The sequence below is a fragment of the Sminthopsis crassicaudata genome, chromosome 5 (genome assembly GCF_048593235.1).
Source record: "Sminthopsis crassicaudata isolate SCR6 chromosome 5, ASM4859323v1, whole genome shotgun sequence".
Taxonomy (NCBI): Eukaryota; Metazoa; Chordata; class Mammalia; order Dasyuromorphia; family Dasyuridae; genus Sminthopsis; species Sminthopsis crassicaudata.
The window spans coordinates 29,555,187-29,573,947 of record NC_133621.1 but is presented as its reverse complement, the minus strand read 5'-3'; the positions used below and the strand labels follow the sequence as shown (position 1 = coordinate 29,573,947).

General features: G+C 36.0%; 1 protein-coding gene across 5 annotated transcripts in view; it reads right to left on the bottom strand.

Annotated features, from left to right (window-relative positions):
* Positions 1-713: 713 nt before the first annotated feature.
* Positions 714-18,761, bottom strand: part of ZNF385D (zinc finger protein 385D) — a 374,854-nt gene continuing 356,806 nt past the window's right edge. For all 5 annotated transcript variants that reach the window (XM_074269009.1, XM_074269010.1, XM_074269008.1 and 2 more), the window contains 3 exons: positions 9,200-9,378; positions 7,738-7,839; positions 714-3,766 (listed from right to left, as the gene is read on the bottom strand). In XM_074269009.1, coding sequence (XP_074125110.1) covers positions 3,533-3,766; positions 7,738-7,839; positions 9,200-9,378 — 515 coding nt within the window. In that variant the 3' untranslated portion in view covers positions 714-3,532. The remainder of the gene's footprint in view (positions 3,767-7,737; positions 7,840-9,199; positions 9,379-18,761) is intronic.

The following is an 18,761-nucleotide window of genomic DNA, read 5'->3' as shown; positions in this document are numbered from 1 at the left end:
AAAACCTATGGCTAGAAGGAAACATCAAGATTATCTAACTTGAATTCAGATCCTCAACCTTTCCATTGCACAATATTGCTTTTATTTTTAAGTAATTCCTAAAGAACAACTTATCTATACTTTTGCAAGAAACCAGAATGCATCTCTACTAAAAATCCAATAACTCCCAGAGTCAGTGGATCCTTTCAAGAAAGTTTTTGTTTATCCTAGTAGAAAGTTGTCATCAAAAGGACACAGTCACTTCTTCCATGAGTAAAAATGTAACAAGTGAAAATGTCATGCCAGTCTGAGAAACAATTGGTCATCTCAACATGTATTTATTTGCAAAGTAAATATGGCACCCTCCTTTTCCCCAAAACTCTATTCTTGAAAAGATATTTGGCTCTTGATGTACATTTAAATTCATTTTTGATGAATATAGATGCTCTCCCTACTCATTTTATTTTCTTCTTCCATAGAGCAGGAATCAGATCTGAAGCTTCAGGATAACTCAGGATAAATCAGGATAACAGGATAACATAAGTATGTAGCCCCATTACCAACAGAGCCAATCTATCCATCTTCACTTCTGAAAGAGTATTCCATAAGGAACAAGATAGAATATTCTAGTAGTCTGAATTTGAATGATTCCTTTTTTTTTTTTCCAAATAGTTATGTTCTGGGTAAAGAAAATAAAAATAAAATCATAGAAAATTCACTATAAGACCTAATGATTAGGCTTCATCCTTTATTAGGTAGTAAGAGACAATCGATGTTTACAGGTCAAATTTAAGAGCGGCCATTTGAACCAAAACTGTTCCACAGAGCATGGAGGCAAAAGAGATTCAGAAACTGCATAGGATATGCACGGGTTTGCACATGATACTGTTTGCTTTCAGCAATCCTTTAAGCTAATCCTAACTCATATTCCTAGAATAACCCACATAACCCAGGTCTTGCTTCCTAAAGAGACAGAAGTGTCAACTCCTATAAAATTGGAGAATTGTGGAAAAACACTAGCATGTTATTATATACCAGCAATTCAGAGGAGATATTTAGCTTTGTTTTAATTCCCCCTTATAGGATTTTTTTGTTCCAAAAGGTGACATTGGTTGACTGTTGGGAAAAAACAAAGTGTTTTGCCTAATGGAAAGATTGAACCAAAGTCAGACTCCAAAGAACCTGTTAAGCCAGCCACATCTGGCCATTCTATGGGCAGGAAGTGGGTCATCTTCCTCTCTATGGTCAAACAGTATTATCCTTGCAGAGGGGTTCCCAAACCACTCTGATCTACCTCTCACTTGGCTAAACAGATGGATTACAAATTTGATTGTAGGTGAAAGTGGGACAAACCGTTAAGACCGAACAATACAGATATTAGGAAGTGTAAAATAACCAACAGTCAAAATAGCAATTTGAGGAGATAATTTAAATAAATATCCAAGGGAATCTTCTGAGTTCCTTGCCCCACAAAATACACAAAACACATTTCTTCTTTTGCTTAAAAATATATATGTATATATACATACATACATATATATACACACAAATATATATGTATATATTTAAGCACACAATTTTTCAAGGGATGAGCACCACAGACTATGGCTAGATTGTGGATAAGAAAGCTCAAAATCATGCTCAACTCTGAGCACTGAACTTGTAGTGGGTGATTTTAAATATGGCGGCGACAATCAAACATGAAACATCCGCAGTTCAAAAGTATTTTATCATGAATTCTTAACATCTCTCAAATAGCTGCTATTTTCCTCTGTTTTATTTGTATTTGTTACTAAAAGCAATTTCAGGAAGGTCATATAGGTGCCTCCCTGTCTCTTGCCATTAAATAGCCTTTACAAAATCTTTTCAAAAAAATATTTTTTTTTCTCCCTAAACCTAAGTTGTGGTTTTTATTCTTGTTCTAAGTATAAGAGTGTCATGTGTCTCAGCTATGGAGCGATGCGGCTGCATCCTCCCCCATCAGGTAGATAAGATAACTTTTAGCTCTCTGAGGGCAAAAGCCAATCACGTTAATCACAAATCAAAGGCATAGCTATTTTTAATGCCATTTGCTACTTACCACTTTGATGATAAAGTGTGAAGTTGGATGGTTATATATTTATTTAATATAGTAGATTTTCTGTTTATAAGTTATTTTCTTAATCTTTCTAACATATATACAATATATATAATATATATACTTATATATACCCCTGATAAATCTTATTTTAAAGGGACACTGTCAACCCTCCAAAGCCTCCCATTGATCACATAAGGCTTCCAATACGCAGAAGTCAATGACAGAACTGAAGGTTCGCTCAAATCTTTCAGGTGTTTTTCTCTATTCCATATCCATGGTGTGCAGTTAACTCATCTGCTTTTTTCCCTTGTTGCTACTAACCTTTACATATAAACATTTATATCATGTCAGTAGGAGACCTAAAAAAATCATCAGTTAAGTTCTATCTACCATTGTACTCCAAACAAAAGCATTCTACCTACAGACACAGTGCCACTGGCATGATATAAAGGGGTGTTTTGCAGAGGTATAATATGCTCCCTTTTTTATGAGGTAGGGATGACCATGGATTTCCTACCCAGCACTTCTCTTGGCACTATAGCTCAAGGTTATGGCCATCCCTAGCTCACAGAAACTGAGCAGGTGGGCTGCCTGCCATCTATTTTCTCTATACCCATGGCACATGTTTTCCCCCAATGCTTACCTATCCATATTTCCCAACATGGATATTTCTTGTTTCTGGGTACTCAGAACATTGCAAAAAATTGTTTTTCTTTTTTCTGATTTTTTTGGGGGAAGGGTTTACCCCAAAGCATGACTCCACTATGCAAAATCTCTGAACACTGCATTTGTCTCAAAATAGGAGAGCAAGATTATTGATTGGAAGGCCTCCCCAACAATATCATTGGTGTCCGTTGTTTTGGCTACTTACAGGATCTGGCTGGTCATTCTACCTTTTGTAATTCAGTGATACCCTAAAGGCATTAAATTGAGACATGGCTACTTGTTTTACAAGACAACTAATCTAATTTTGTTCTGATTAAATACCCAGTGACTGCTGACATGGCGGGAGGATCAGTAAGGGGTCTACTATTCACAGTGTTTCTGCTTCTTTTCATTCTTCTTCTTGTTAATCTACAGAATAAAGTACTGAATATACATTGGAACCACTTAATGCCCTTAGACAAATGTATAGTTGTTTCATAAAGCAGGAAAGACAATGCAGGGGAAAATAGGTGCCCAAAAGCACGGTCACAAAGGTTTTGTAAGTTCTAGATATCACTATGAGTCAATGCTGGAGATCACTTCTAAAACAGTCAATATTCAAGAGGAATGCTCTTATGTGGAGAAAATGCTGCCCCCTTTCCCTCCCTCCCATCCCCTTTTAGAATCTTTTCAATTCACTATCAAAAGTCCTGGCTCTTCAGATAGACTTTAAACTATAAATAAACACTGCATAGTTCATTTTTTTTGTTTGTTTTCTTTGTTTTTTGAAAAAAAAATTATTGCAGTACAATAACTCCCAGTTGGAGTTCAGTAAGGAGCAAACAGCACAGGAGTATGGGTGGTCCGTATGGGCCCTGGAGCAGGCCGGAGGAGTGCTGGAGGAAGTGCAGATGGCTGGAAGAGGGTGGCTGCTGGAGCTGTCCGGAGACTGAAGGGTGAATTCACTGCCACAGCGGCAGCAGCTGCTGCAGCTGCCAGTGGGTTGGGGAGGATCCGAGGAGCCAATGGCTTGGAAGGTTCCTTAGAAAATACTAATTTGACCTGTAATGGAGAGAGAAAAGGGGCAGAAGAGAAACAGGACATAATTTGGAGACATATTCTTTCCCAGGAGGTTCCAAATCTAACAGTTTTAAAATTCCAAAGTTCAATTCATAAGAAAGGTAGACTTACCCTTCCAATAACACATATGCAAATAATTAGATAGTTTTAAATATCTTTTCAAAGGAAAACCTGGCTGATTACCTGATTAGTCTGTTAAGAGACACTGTATGGATGTAATTGCTGACACTCCTATGAGATTGTAAGCTCCTGGAAGCCAGGACTTATCTTATTTCTATTATGTGTAGCCCAGTGCACACTGGAAGCACTTGAAAATTACCTTCCCTGGGGCAGCTAGGTGGCCCAGTGAATTCAGGAGGACCTGAGTTCAAATTTGGCCTCAGGCATTTAACACTTCCTAGTGTGTGACCCTGGGTAAGTCACTTAACCCCAATTGCTTCAGAAAAAAAAAAAAAAAAAGAAAGAAAGAAAGAAAAAAGAAAATTACCTTCCCCACTCCCCACCTTCATTCATTCATGCTAGTGCATTCCTTTTAGAAACATAACCAGCAAGCCTTCCATTTGCCAAAGACAGTAAATGACTAATAAATGCGCAGGTGAAAGTGCACCAAACTTTGTAGTGTTGAACATGGAGTAAGTGATATCATTGTGCAGTTGATGGGAGTTGAGGTCCCTTTAAGAAACACCCCCATCATGGCTGACCTTTGATTTACAAATCCTGGTCAGTGGGTTTTCCCCATCCCCCATCAGATCTGAACTAACTTGAGTTTTTCCCAACCCCCACAGTTTAAACCCATTGAATTCTATTCAAGGCTGACCCTGGCTGAAAACCCGCCAGGAGCCTGGGATTTCAACCAGAAGCTCCTTTTAAGTATAAAAGAGCCAAACTGGAGCGCTCTCTTTGCAGGAGCCCTTCCCCTCAAATATGCTATCCCTTCCGGCCATGTAAGGGTTCCTGCCCACCCAGCGACCACCTCTGGCTCTGGTGTCTTTCTACCTTTATTTCCAAATCCCTACAATAAACCTTTTTATCAATCTAGGTTTCCGGGCCTGTAAATTCCTTTTACAGGGGACTCTGCACTGTCACGAGACTATCTTTGCACCGACCCAAAAGGGGTTCCCCCTTCCCTAACTCTCATCACAGTCACAAAATCTCGGCTCTACCACTGACTACCTGATCTTAAGCAAGTTATTCTCTGGGTCTCATTCCCCTTATTTGTAAAATTTGTAAAATTAGATGGCCTATGGGGGCCCTTCAGCTCTAAATGTATGAACTCCTAACAACATTTCTGAATCTTGATTTATAAGAACATCTAGGTTCTTTCCGGTTTTAGAACTTCAGTCCTGTGATCCAGTCAATTCATCTCTCAGGACCTCAATTTCTTCATCTTTAAAATGTGGGATTTATTTTTTCTGGGTTATTCTGAGGTCCCTTCGAATTCCATAGCTCTCATCCTAATAGAACTGCAAGGACTGAAAAATGTAAATGAGACAGTGATGGGCACATCAAATCTCTAGGAGGAGGACATTTTAAGAAAATTGCCCAGAGAGATTCAGAACAAACAAAATAAAATGAGAGAGAGGGAGAGAGATTCATTATCCCTCAGATAGATAGCTGTCATCTGACAATCCAGTCTTGTCAAATAGGCCACAGAGAATGTCACTCTCATTTGAGCTCATGGAAAAAAAAACTTGAGAAAAACAATAGCTTTTCTTAAAGGGAAAGATCTTACCTCTAACAAGTTAAACAAGTTCTATTTCATCATCATTTCAAAAAGATCTGTGTTCTCCCAACTTGGATTTAAATCACTAGCCTGGACTTCCTTCCAGAAGCATCAGTAAAATGGCAGCTCTGAAGATGATGTCCAGTTATAGAAATAGTAATAATGTGGTAAGATTTGTTAAGTGTTTTAAATTAATATAAATGTTTTAAAAGCATTATTCTTCATCATTAGGGAATATTTACTTTGGCTATTTAATACTTATTAAATTTATTTTAATACTTATTAAATTAAAACTTATTAATACTTGTTAAATACATCATACTTATTAAAGGTATGATAAAACCAGGGTTATTAAGGTAACGATAACAATAGCAATCCAGATGAGTATTTCTAATTTTATGTTGCTGTTGCAATTATTTCTAAGCCAAAATAAATAAATGGTTGAATGCATGAACAAATAAATAAATAAATAAATGAAGCAAGCCATTACATTTGCATAACGAGAGAGTCATGCTAGAAAATGATTTGTTTTGACCTATCCTGAGAACTCATGGAAGACTATAATTCAATTTTAGAGGATTCAAGTTTCTTAAGGACCATCAAGGGACAAGGCACCAAGCTAAGCACCAAGGAAACAAAGGTGGAAAGACAGAGCACTGGCCATACATAGCTTACAATCTAATTTCAGAGTAAACTATAAATTCAAACACTTATATTGTATATAAGGGAGAATGTGATTATGGAAAGGTGAAGTCCTGGATTCTGATAGTTGAAAAAAGTTTTAGGAATGGCAAAGATTGAAAAACATTGGGAAATCAGTTGATGGTAAAGAAGTGTAGATACTCAGGGTAAATTACTTTTTCTAGAGGATTAAGAGTGAAAATGAGGGTGTAGCCACATGAAGGCAGCAGAATTGAGGAAAGAGTGTTCTCTCTCTCTCTCTCTCTCTCTCTCTCTCTCTCTCTCTCTCTCTTTCTGTGTGTGTGTGTGTGTGTGTGTGTATCTGTTCATAAGAGAGAGATAAATCAATTGATATAGAGATATTTGGATAAAAGAATCAACCAAGTTTGTAGGCAAAAGGAAAGAAGCCATTGGAGAAGGACTAAGTGAAAATAAAGATATGATGATTGATACAGGAAGATCCTAGAGAAAACCTGGAGGGAAATGATCAAGGGCACAAATGAAAAAATAAATTAATACCAAAAAAGATCTCCTTTATCCACTGGGAAAATTTTTTTTTAGGATTAATAATTATACTAATAATTTCTAAATTTAAAACTATTTAAAAATATTACGTATTATAGAATATCACAACTGGATATTTATCTAACAAATACATGTATGTATAATGAATACTAAAATTACATTTAATTAAATTATAATAAATAATGTTATATATTATAAACATATGTAGATATATAATAAATATAAACACAATAAAAAGGTTATCGATTTCTCTTTTTAATCTGGCAATTCCTACATTACTGTATTACCTTTTCTTTTCATTTAGCTTTGGGGGTCTTAATCTATTTCAGGATTAAGAGAGAGAGCGATATCGTGTGTGTGTGTGTGTGTGTGTGTGTGTGTGTGTGTGTGTGTGTGTCTGAGGGAAGAGAGAGAGCGACAAAGAGTGAGTGTACATTTTGCAAAGGTAGAACTCACAAAATGAAAAGGTGGGATTTTCTAGGATCACAAAAATGAAAAGGGAAAAAGAAATATGCTCAAATCAAAACATTGATTGGGTTGAGACTCCCAAGCCACTCAGGCTTAAAACATCCTAGTTTACTTTGACTTATCTGTATTACTCATTAGTCCCTCAAAAGAAGTAGCTGAAGTGTTTTGCTTTTCCTACCCTTTGTTTCCAAGAGGGTTCTGCCTTTGAAATCAATACCGGAAATATACAGTAAGTGAACCATACTGCCCTCTCCTTATTGCTTTCTCTTTTCTTCCTAGATTCACTGACAAATAGGGAGTTCAATGAAAAGATACATGAACAGTGTTAGGGATAGCAGTTGCATCTATTCAATGGAAAAAAATATTAGTTTAGATGCTGGTAATTTCCCCAGACTGAGTTGATTCAATTGTTTATTGGATAGATCAAATACTTGTATGCTTTGTAGATACAACCATTATCTCAAATACTATCAGTCAGAGATTCATCAGCTCATTTTAAAGTGAAAAACTATTTTCAAATGCAACATATTTAAAGGGAAGTGAAAGTTTTACTCACCCCAAGTGGATGTGCTCCCTTCTGAAGTTTGTTATAAGGACTGTATTTAGGTTTGGGGGGTTTCCCAGCAGCTCTGTCTTTGTGCCTTCTACTGCTGATGTGCTGTTAAATATATATCAAAAAAGAAAGAAACTTCTACAACTTGACAATAGGACTACTTAGAAATATTGTCTTCCATACTAGGAGATTTCAATAATGTTCTGAACTTGTAATATTCATTAAGTTTAGTTAAGCTCCTCAACTCCTACACCATTCATGCATGGAACCATCATTCCCATTTCAATTTATAGGAGAACTCAAATATTTTCTATTTAGGCCTCCTAATTATGTGAAAAGTGAGTTCTGGGGAGCCACAGTGATGTGCCTAACCCTAGTAAATTATCAATTTCATGTTCAATCTCAAGTCTTCTATCTCAAAAATTTATATTCGCACTTTTTTACCAATCTTTTATTGTACTGGATAGCCAATATTCCCTTGTATACAATATATGTTTAAAAAACACCTGGCATTTTTATTTAGTTATTTTATGAAAACACCAGAGAATCAAAAGGCATGGGTTTAGATTCTCCTCTCTCCATCAAAAATATGATTGAGGGAAAAGAATCAAAACACACATGTACTTGTAAAGGATTATATCTATTTGGGTGTTAGTGATAAAAATTAATGGATGTGCTATTATTTTTCTATGGCACAAATCTCTTTTATGGAAGGTAGTTCATAAGAGAAAGAAAATTGTTGAGGAAATTTTATGGGTAAATAAAACCATGTGCCAGGTAGAGATGAATTTATTTCCATACTAATGTTTATCCTTCTGGATGTATAACTCAGTTTCAACCTAATAAATCCAAAAAGCAAATAAGATTTCAGTGAATTAGAACTCCGAGTAAAATATTGTCCTGAAGCTTGCAAAATTGATTATAATCGAAAGATTGTGTTCTTAGGTCATATCACTGGTGTATAAAATAAATTTTAGCCTGAAGGCTGTGTTCCTGGGTTATATGACTGGTTTATCTTAAAAGATATTTCTCTATTTCTATTTAATGCTTTGAAAAATCACCATAAGATCAATTACTACAAATGTAAACTCCTTAAGTCAAGCACTTTTCAACTGTATCCCCCATGCTACTAGCATAGAGCTTGAGGCAGAGTTGATGCATTAATTGATCAATATCCCTAGTTTATAGTAAGGAATTTAACAATGAATTGAGAAATTTACCCTTTAAATAAAATCTTATTTGGTTGGCTGGTAAATTTGACCTCAAAAGTTTACTGACCAGTAGTCCAACTACATAAAGTGGTTTTTCTGCATCAGACTGGACATCTTTCAGCCCCAGAAGGGCATTGCATTTCTTTTTCACCTGCAAATGCTCAATAAATAGTTAAAAGTGCAAAGGAATGATCTGCTTTTCTGTTCTATATAAGGAGACAAAAGATTCTTGATCTCCTATTGGAGCTACCCACCTGTTTAAGTTGTGTCTCTGAATTTACATGCACGTCACAGATTTCACAGTGAAATGTCTTGTTTTGCAGGCCTGTGTTCCCCTTGTTGATCGGTCCTTTGCCTTTTACTCCTGCTCGAGGAAATGCCTTAATAGTCCCACTCCCATTTCGGGCTTCCAGCATGGTTTTGTGCTTAGTCCCTGAAATATATATTTAAGGAAAAAGAAAGACAGAAATGGGATCAGAGAGGGGGAAAAAAAAAATATATATATATATATATATATATCACAGCTAGTCAGGTTCCTCTTCCTATCTCTGTACAAAACAGAAATTTTCATATTTCATGGATGATCCTTGCAATATATGGGAATTTTGGAATAGTAATGCTCTGCCCCCATCTCCCTCTCCCTAATTCCCTCCTCTCTCTCTTCTCTCTCTCTGTCTCTATGTGTGTGTGTGTGTCTCTCTCTCTGTACCTCTCTCTGTGTGTCTCACACACACACACACACACAGAGAGAGAGAGAGAGAGAGAGAGAGAGAGAGAGAAGAGAGAGAGAGAGAGAGAGAGAGAGAGAGAGAGAGAGAGAGAGAGAGAGAGAGAGAGAGAGAGAGAGAGAGAGAGAGAGAGAGAGAGAGAGAGAGAGAGAGAGAGAGAGAGAGAATTCTGTGTTTTAAACAACCTTACTCAAAGTGTGCTGTGGTGAAATTAAATGGGTATGACTTTATTTCCTTAAGTCTTATTTCTTTATCTCCCACTGGTTGGTTGATATTTGAAAAGGAAGAAGAACTCTGTCCTTAAAGAGGTCCTAGAGAAGTAATTTCTACCTTCTTAGAAAAGGTCAACCAAACTCACATTGAATATCTATTCATGATCTTATGCAGAAGGAACCCCAAAACAAAGAAAGAAGCTCAAGGTTCTTACAGGTTCCTTCTGGCCAGCCTAAACAGGACAATATTATTCACCCCAATGAGATGCTAATTTTAACATTAAGCCACTGAAACCACATGGTGAGGGAAGAGTCCACACACTATAATTGCCTCCACAATAGGTTATAGAGCTGGACAACTGTTTTCTTTGGAGAAAGCAATAGTAGATTCTTTTTTAAAAATGTGAAGTTTTTAATCATTTTTTAAACCACAGATTAAAAGGATATTTACTTAACCATTGCAATTGCATACAATTTGATGACAGACATATTTCTCCTGATCTTTTTCACATTTATTTTTGAAGTAATAAACTTTTTTTTTCCTTTCCCTTAATGATGGGAAATGTCAGGTATTCTAGGAGAAATGTTCTGTGGATGATTTTCGGGAGGAAATGGACAAAAAATCAGAGAGAGGTTCCCAGCAGTTAGGAGAATGTGTTCCAATTTTGTAAGAAGGACAGAATCACAGCAATAAAAAATCATGGATCCAAACTGACTCTTAACACTGATTCAATATGTCAATTTACCTTATTACACTTTGGCAACTATTCAGTGCATCAGCCACTGTCCTTCAACTAGCGATATATTCCTAAAGTTGAATTCCATACTGAGAGAAACAACCTCTTCTAAGATTTGACTTTATTTTGACCTTTCTTTTAAATTTATTTTTTTCTCTAGTGTCCTTTCCTGCACAGTACAGTATCATTACTTTTGATGGGTTATTCAAAAACCTATAGCTTATAGGAGTCTTAACTTCAGGCTTTGGCTTATGACAATGTGCAAATGTTTTCACTAGGGTAGCAATATATCAGCACACAATATGAACCAAAAACAAAAGCAGTTCTGAATGAATTTTTTCTCTTATTAAATACAGGTAGATGTGCATTTTGTAGGCTATAATTATAATAGACCTTATAATTTTGTCTTAAATTTAACTCTAAAGAAGTAGCATGGCTTAGTGGATATGGGCTGACTTTGAAGTCAGGAGACCCTAGATTTGAGTCTCGCTATTGACTCACATTTGCTGTGTGACCCTGGCCCAGTCACTTAATTTCTCAGTGCTTCAGGCAGCTCTTTAAAGCTATACTGCACTGGTAAAGAGACTTCCTTACTGAAAACTTGCCATACCAATGAAATTAGAGATCTCTTCTTTTTAAAAAAGATAGATAAATTGGATTTCCTTCACACAATTGTACACTATTTCAGCAAATATAGACTGAAGAGAAACAGAAAAAGGTACACAGAACCCTTGAGAACTATATCTCTGTTGTGGATATATACAAAATACACATGGATAATTTGATTTTACTGATATAAAAGAAAAAAAAAGGAGGGGGTGTAGTAAAGGGAAGGGGGTAGTATCAGAAAAAGGGGAGGGTGTGATAAAAAGAGAGAAATTACATCCCAGGAAGAGGCATAGAAAATACACCATATCTGAGGGAATTTAGAGAGGGGGAGAATCATTGTGTAAATCTTTTTGTACAGCAAAATAACTGTTTGGACATGTATACATATATTGTATTTAATTTATACTTTAACATATTTAATATGGATTGGTCAACCTGCCATCTGGGGGGGAGGGGAAAATTAGAACAAAAGGCTTGACAATTGTCAATGTTGTAAAATTACCCATGCAGATATCTGGTAAATAAAAACTATTAAAATAAAAAAAGATAGATAAAGATATGTTTTATGTATGCATATCTATTTTTACCTGTCTATGTATCTCTAGATCCCTCTCTGCATGCATGAATATATGTACATATGTATACATGTATGTATGTATGTGTATGTCACAACTATGCCCTGTTGAAATCAGAACTGTCCTTGAATCTCAAACTCAGAGTGGAAATAAACCTTGGTGGTTGTCAGTCAAAATCATATACGAAAATAAATACACACAACAATACACATGAGTGGCTGCCCAAATGATCCCAATAGATTTTATCACAAAACCTTGAACAGGGCAGACATTCACTAAATGCTCTTGGAATTGAATTTGACTGGGGAACTCACTATTCTCTCCTCCAGAAATTCATTCATTCCACTTAAGATAGATTTAATTATTAGAAAGTTGTTGCATTTTTCTTGCATCAAATCTAATCTCTCTCTTTGCAGCTTCTGCCTTTTGCTCTTCATTTTGGCCTCTGGTGCCAAGCAGAACAAATCAAATTCTTCTCTCACATAACAGTTCCAGAAATACTTGAAGACGGTTTTCTCACCATCTTATATTCTGCCATTGATCATGTGCTATGATCTGGAGCTCTTTTTCCTATCCTATCACTCTCTCTCTGGATATTGATTATTGCATCTAAAATAGGATTCCTAGTACCAACCATCATCCCCTAGATGTGGTCATATTAAGGCAGGATCCAGTGGAGTGATTATCCATCTTGTTCTGAACATTTACTCTCTCAGTGCATCCTGACTATATTAAATTTCTTATTTATAGCAACACTGTTGATCTCTTCTCCTCCTAAGAATTTATTTTCAGGCAAACAACTGATTTCTTCCCCATCTTGTACTTGTGAAGGTATTTTTGACATCCAAATATAAGACTTGACATTATCCTCAATATATTTCACTTTCTTACATTAAGTCCAATATTCCAGCCTACTAAGATCTTTTTCTGAATCCTAACGTTCATACAATGTGTTAGCTATTATTCCTGATTGTCTTTTGTAAACTTGATCCTCTTATTTTATAAGAAACAGCATGGGGGAAAATTGGATATGGATTCAAAAAGATGTGAGTTAAAAATTTTGTCTCAGATACTTCATGTGTAACCATGGGCATAATAGACTTTGTTTGCTTCCGTTTCTTCATCTATAAAATGGGAATAATACCAATACAACTTCAAGGGTTCTTGTGAAGATAAAATAAATAGTCTTTGTAAATCACTTTGCAAACTTTCAAAAGCTTTATAAATGTGTGATTATGGTGGTATAATAATTTCTAAAGTAACAATTGTGCTGTAGAGTCAAATTTAAGCATGATATAAGCGAAAATGTATGTTTGAAAGTTAATGAATAAAATGAAGCTGTATATCAGTAGGAATTAGCATATTTTCCATTTATGCTAATTTTCAGGAACCAATTCTAACAAAGAAAATCTCAGTTAACCTCTGCTTTGGATCAACCATATTAAATAGGAAACATTTCTAATGCTATCAGCCCTTGGTTAATTGTCTTTAAGTAGCTCAATTATCAATCTTTTTTTTTTTTTTTTTTTTTCCTCTTTCCCAGGATAGAAATCATAGGTAGGGACATCCATTTCATTTTCCCTTTTAGGAATGAAAAAGACATATCTGAGCCATGACCTAGGAGAATTCTTTTATTATTTTCATTGCTATGAGCCCATTTGCCTTTAATATTCAGCCATACAAGAGGTCTAAATTGTCAATAATTTTGAAAGGCACTTATATTAGGCTCAGGAACTATGAAAACAAGCAAACAAAAAGTAATGGTCATCACATTTAAAGAACTTACTTGCATTCTACAGGAATAAAAAAAAAAACATCAAAATTAATTCATTCCTTATATTCTGCCTCATTTTTACATTGGAAATATGACTCATTCTGATATATAAGGGATTGGCTATGAAAAAAAAAAGTAGATTACCTTTGTCTCATCATGAAAAAAAAAAAAAGGCTGCACCAAAGAATATTTATACAAGCACCATGAGAAATTTGAACCTTAATAATAATTATACAGCAAAACTCGGCGTGTTTAATAACTGGGATTTTCTGATTAAGTGAGAAAGTACTGGCATTTATGCTGAGAATTGCAGAAATACAATTGCAAAAGTGCCATTTTCTCTAGAGCCAATGACAATAAGATAAACTAGTTATCTAGATCTATGCAACCTCATTGGGCTACTCCCCTCCCCTTAAAAGAAAACAAAGCAAACTAGGGAACTTATCTTTTTAGCAACCCTGGAGAGTTGAGGTGTTATATTTCCTTGGATTATGTACTTCAAGTTGAAATCACTTTGAATGATATTTTTCTGCAAATTTTTTTCTTCTGAAATTCCCTTGAGATCATGTATGATAAGGGCTTCTTCTCTGGTTTGATTCTACTTGGTTTTTCATTTTTCCATTGGTAAAGGAGTAATATTCAAACCTTTGTTCCTACAAGCTCTCTAAGAAGGTCCTAAATACCCAGCTTTATACCTCATACTGGCTAGGTTTTATACATGAAGATTTGTACAGCTAGTCTCTAAAGCTTTTGCCTTTTGTTTTCCATTAGACATTTTCTAAAGATGGAAACTTGGAGGTTTGGGGTGACCTTGAGTCTCTTTGATTTTTTTTTTTTTAATTTCTATTTCTGACTTTTTAAAGGGAGAAAAAAGCCAATTTCCCAATGGTTCTAGGTACTTGAGTACTGACTAACTGATGTTTTAATGTATTCAAATAAGCCCTTAGAAAACTCCTGCCATTCCCCAAGCATCTATTCTAATTGCTTATTTAGTACAAGTTCAGCCTACTTAACTTTAAATAAACGATCAGGAAAAGTGCTTTTTCTATAAATAGCACAATGGAAAGGTCTTATTCAATATATAGTGTTGGATTCATACCATGTGTTCTGAGAAAGCAAAATTCTACTCGGTTTGTATACTCAATGGGTATAATAAGCATTAATCAAGCCCCAATTGAAATCTTATCTCACCCATGAAGATTCACTGACCATTGACCTCTTGTTCTCTGAAATCTTAAAACATTTTCAGCCCATGCCATTTGTTCCTCATAAACAATCTAATTTTGGTGATCCAGAGATTAACCCAATGCCTTTTCAAGCATCCAGAAGATTGCAGTTCCAGAAATAAGTGTAAAAGATAAAAGAAGTGAGTATCTGGCAATGGATAGCAATAGCTGAAATTAGCTGAGAATGGAAAGATTCTATTTGTTCTTATTGGCCTGTTCGTCAGAGAAGAGTCGAACATGAGAAGATTATATCTGATGTGCTGTGGCTGGTTGGTTATTTAGGGAGGAGGGGACATTAGAAAAATAAAGCTGTACAAGAGGAAAACAGGAAAAAATCAAGTAGCATGCATAGATCATTGGGATCATAGACCCCAGAGGTCTTCAAGTACATCTCCTCACTCATTTTATATAGAAAAAAAAAAAAAAAGTACTATAGTTTAATTGCACTGTGAGTTAATGGTCTTGGTGGCTTGATCAGGGAGATTGAAAACTTTTAAAAACAATATTTTAATAGAACATATTCTTCAATTTCCAAACATCTAAACTACAATGTCTATAATATAGACTAGATGTTCACAGTTAGCCCAACCACAAGGAGAAATCAAGGATTGATTTAAGCCCTAAAGCTCATAATTTGGTCCTCAAACTGGATCAGCTTCCTTTGAGTTGAGCTACTTGTTAAGATTCAGAAGGGGGTTGGTATGGTGAATCTATCACTGAGTTTCAGTTCATTCAGACTCAGACAATTAAGTACTAGCTGTGTGACACTAGCCACATTATTTAACCTTGGTCCCAGTTTCCTTAATTATAAAATTCACTGCAATAGCAATCGTGCTATACTATAATAAAACTATAACATTCGCACATCTACCTCCCATTGAATGAGCTAATAATTACAAAGTGAATTAGTACAGTGCCTGGCACAAAGTCGTTTTTATATAACTGTTAGTGGCAATGATGATGACTTTCAACTCTAAATCTTTCCCTTTTCATTATTTCCTCTTTGGTCATCAGAGTTTTTACTCATTCAAAATATGACGTCACCTCAGCCTCCATGAGTCTGCTCGTTTCCCTACTCTAACTCTCTGACTTAAATGCTGGAGTGTAGCATCCTTTCTCACTTTCCCATTTAGGGACAACAAAGAGACATAATGTATATAAAGCTGGCCCGGAAGTCAGACAGACCTCCCTATGTCTGATGAGTTTCTAGGTTTTCTGTCAACATCTCTGTCTAAATACTAATTTCCTCTCTCACCAGCCAAGGGAAAGAAGAGGAGGCACAAAGCATCACTATGACCTCAAGAAGAAAACACACTCTGTCTCTGAAAGTGCACCGAGATGACCCCATCTATCACAACATGACAGCAACACAAACACCGAGTTAAAGAAATAATGTGCCATAACTCATCCGTTTTCAGACTGTGAGTGCAGAGAGTGACTCTCAATGAAGTTAACCGACTCCAAATCACTCTGATATCTAATTCCCCAAACCGATTATCTCTAAAAGGGAGCACATGGGCAGATTCCAAGGACACACTAAGGCATTAAAGGAATGTTTCTTCAAAAGCCTGGGGAAGACAAAGAGAGTTTACTGAAATTACTGATCTCCACTGGCTTCCTCTCCATCCCATCCACTGTAAGGGAATTTAAAACCCACACTTCAATGGGGGAAATGGTCCAAAGATATTTTCCACCTAAACGTTGGGCAAAAGTAATTTCCCCGTCATTCTGGAAGGTCATCAATCAGGGTGACAACAGTTGCTGAGTCTCTGCCAATGACTCAGGCAAAATGATAGACCAAGGCTGGACAGTATCACTCTGTGCATGGGATGAGAGGTTCCGGTCTTTCCTACTGCCTAAGCCTTGATCTACTGATGAGCTTCCATTTTCTTCTGCTTTATCCTTTAGAAAAAATGTCTTTATTCCTGCCCTGTGTACATGACACAGGGACAGATGCTGTTTTGTCTCGGTGAAAAAAAAAAAAAAAAAAAAAAGGTACAAGTCACACACAAAGAATAGTGAAAGATGTTGGCAGCATTGGGGAAATCCAAGCATGGGAAATCCTTTTGCTGTTGTTGATCATAATCTATCTATGATTTAGTAAACATATATAAATATTGAAAGGATTTGAATAGATTTGAAAACTCCTTTATTAAGTTTTTTTTCAATTTTGCTTTTGCAGTCACAGGGCTTATCTCATTGGCCCTTAATAAATCCTCATCAAACTGAATCTTTTAAGTCCTAAGAATTTACTTGAGGGGCAGCTAGGTGGCACAGTGGATAGAGTACCAGCCCTGAAATTAGAAGCATCTGAGTTCAAATTTGTTCTCAGACACTTATCATTTCTAGCTGTGTGACCCTGGTCAAGTCACTTTACCCCAATTGTCTCAGGGGAAAAAAAATTACTTGAGATATTCAGAGACTTGGTATGGGTGGTCACTGTACCAAACAAAGTAAAACAACAACAGCAACAATAATTACAATAATGCTAATTACCATTAGTGCTTTAAGGTTTCCGAATACTTTACAAATATTAGCTTATTTTGTTCTCATAGCACTTTTGAGTGGTAGATGAGGACTTTGAGGAAGAAAGAGGCCAAATGGCTTTCTCAGGGTTAAACAGCTGATAAGTGTCCAAGTCCGTATCTGAACTCACATTCTGACTCAGGGCCAGCAATGCTCTAACTACCATGTGTGCTAAGAGAGAATCTTCAAGAACTTCTAGTCCAATGCTGTCATTTAATAAATGGGGAATCTAGGACAAATAAATTAGTCACTGGTGTGAAATAGCAGAGCCAGAATTCAAATATTGCGCTAAAATACCTTCTGTTCCAATAGCTAGGACCCAATAGCAATGTCTTAGAATTAGAGTACTTCTCATTAATATTGCCTAAGAAGTGAAAGAAGGGGAGTTATCATTTAATTCTAGAGGAAGCTGATCATTTTTTGGCTCACAACTTGGAACTCTGACCATTGTGTTCCACAAGAGGCAGGGAGGCTCTTGATTGTAACTCTGGGCAAATTATTTAAGACCAGCTATGCTTCCATATTCTCATCTCTAGAAAGAAGATGATAATAACATTTTAACTACCTAACTTGAGAGGAGGAGATTGCAAATCTTTAAGTGCTTTATAAATGTGAATTGTGTGATGAGCAAACTACTGCTTATTATAGTATAATTTCAATATTAATAATGTGCTTATTGCACTATTCATAATTTACTTACTATTACAACAGTAATATTGGAATTAATGTAGAAAGGGAGATGTTAAAGTATTCATGGCAAACTTTGGTTTCAGAATGCTTTCTAAAACAAAATGCTAATATAGCCAATGGGAGGGGAAGATTAGATAAAAATTTATTAAATACTTATTATATCTCATAATTGTGCTAAACACTGGAAATATAAATACAAGGAAAGACAATCCCTGTTTCAAGGAGCTTACATTCTAAAGGGGGAAGAAAGCATATGGTGCTGTGGATTACACAAAGTGAAGGTGGAAAAGTAATTTGGAAAATCAGGAGCTGACTGTATTAGAAGTGGGAGGGACAAATTCTTCTTTCTCCCTCCCACCTACTTGGTCTATTGTCACCAGGAAGAAGACACCATTCTGCCCCTATTATTGTACAATAGAACGATTCCATGTGACATATCCCTGCAGTATGGGTGCTATCTTTCCTCTCCATTGTATGACATCTCTCCTCTTGGTGTCCATCCATACTTATCTGCCATGTCTGGGATATTTTCTCTCTTTCATGCTGCCTCTTAAAAACTCTGACTTCTTTCAGGATTCATTTTAAATGCCAACCTTTTCAAATAGGCATTCCTAGTCTCCTCAGCTTATTATGCCTTTCCAACAAAAGTTAAATGATTTGGCTTTGTATGTGTCCTCTATGTGTTTATAGATGTTGAAGTTATTTAGTTGCTCACAGAATGTAAGCTCCTTGAAGGCAA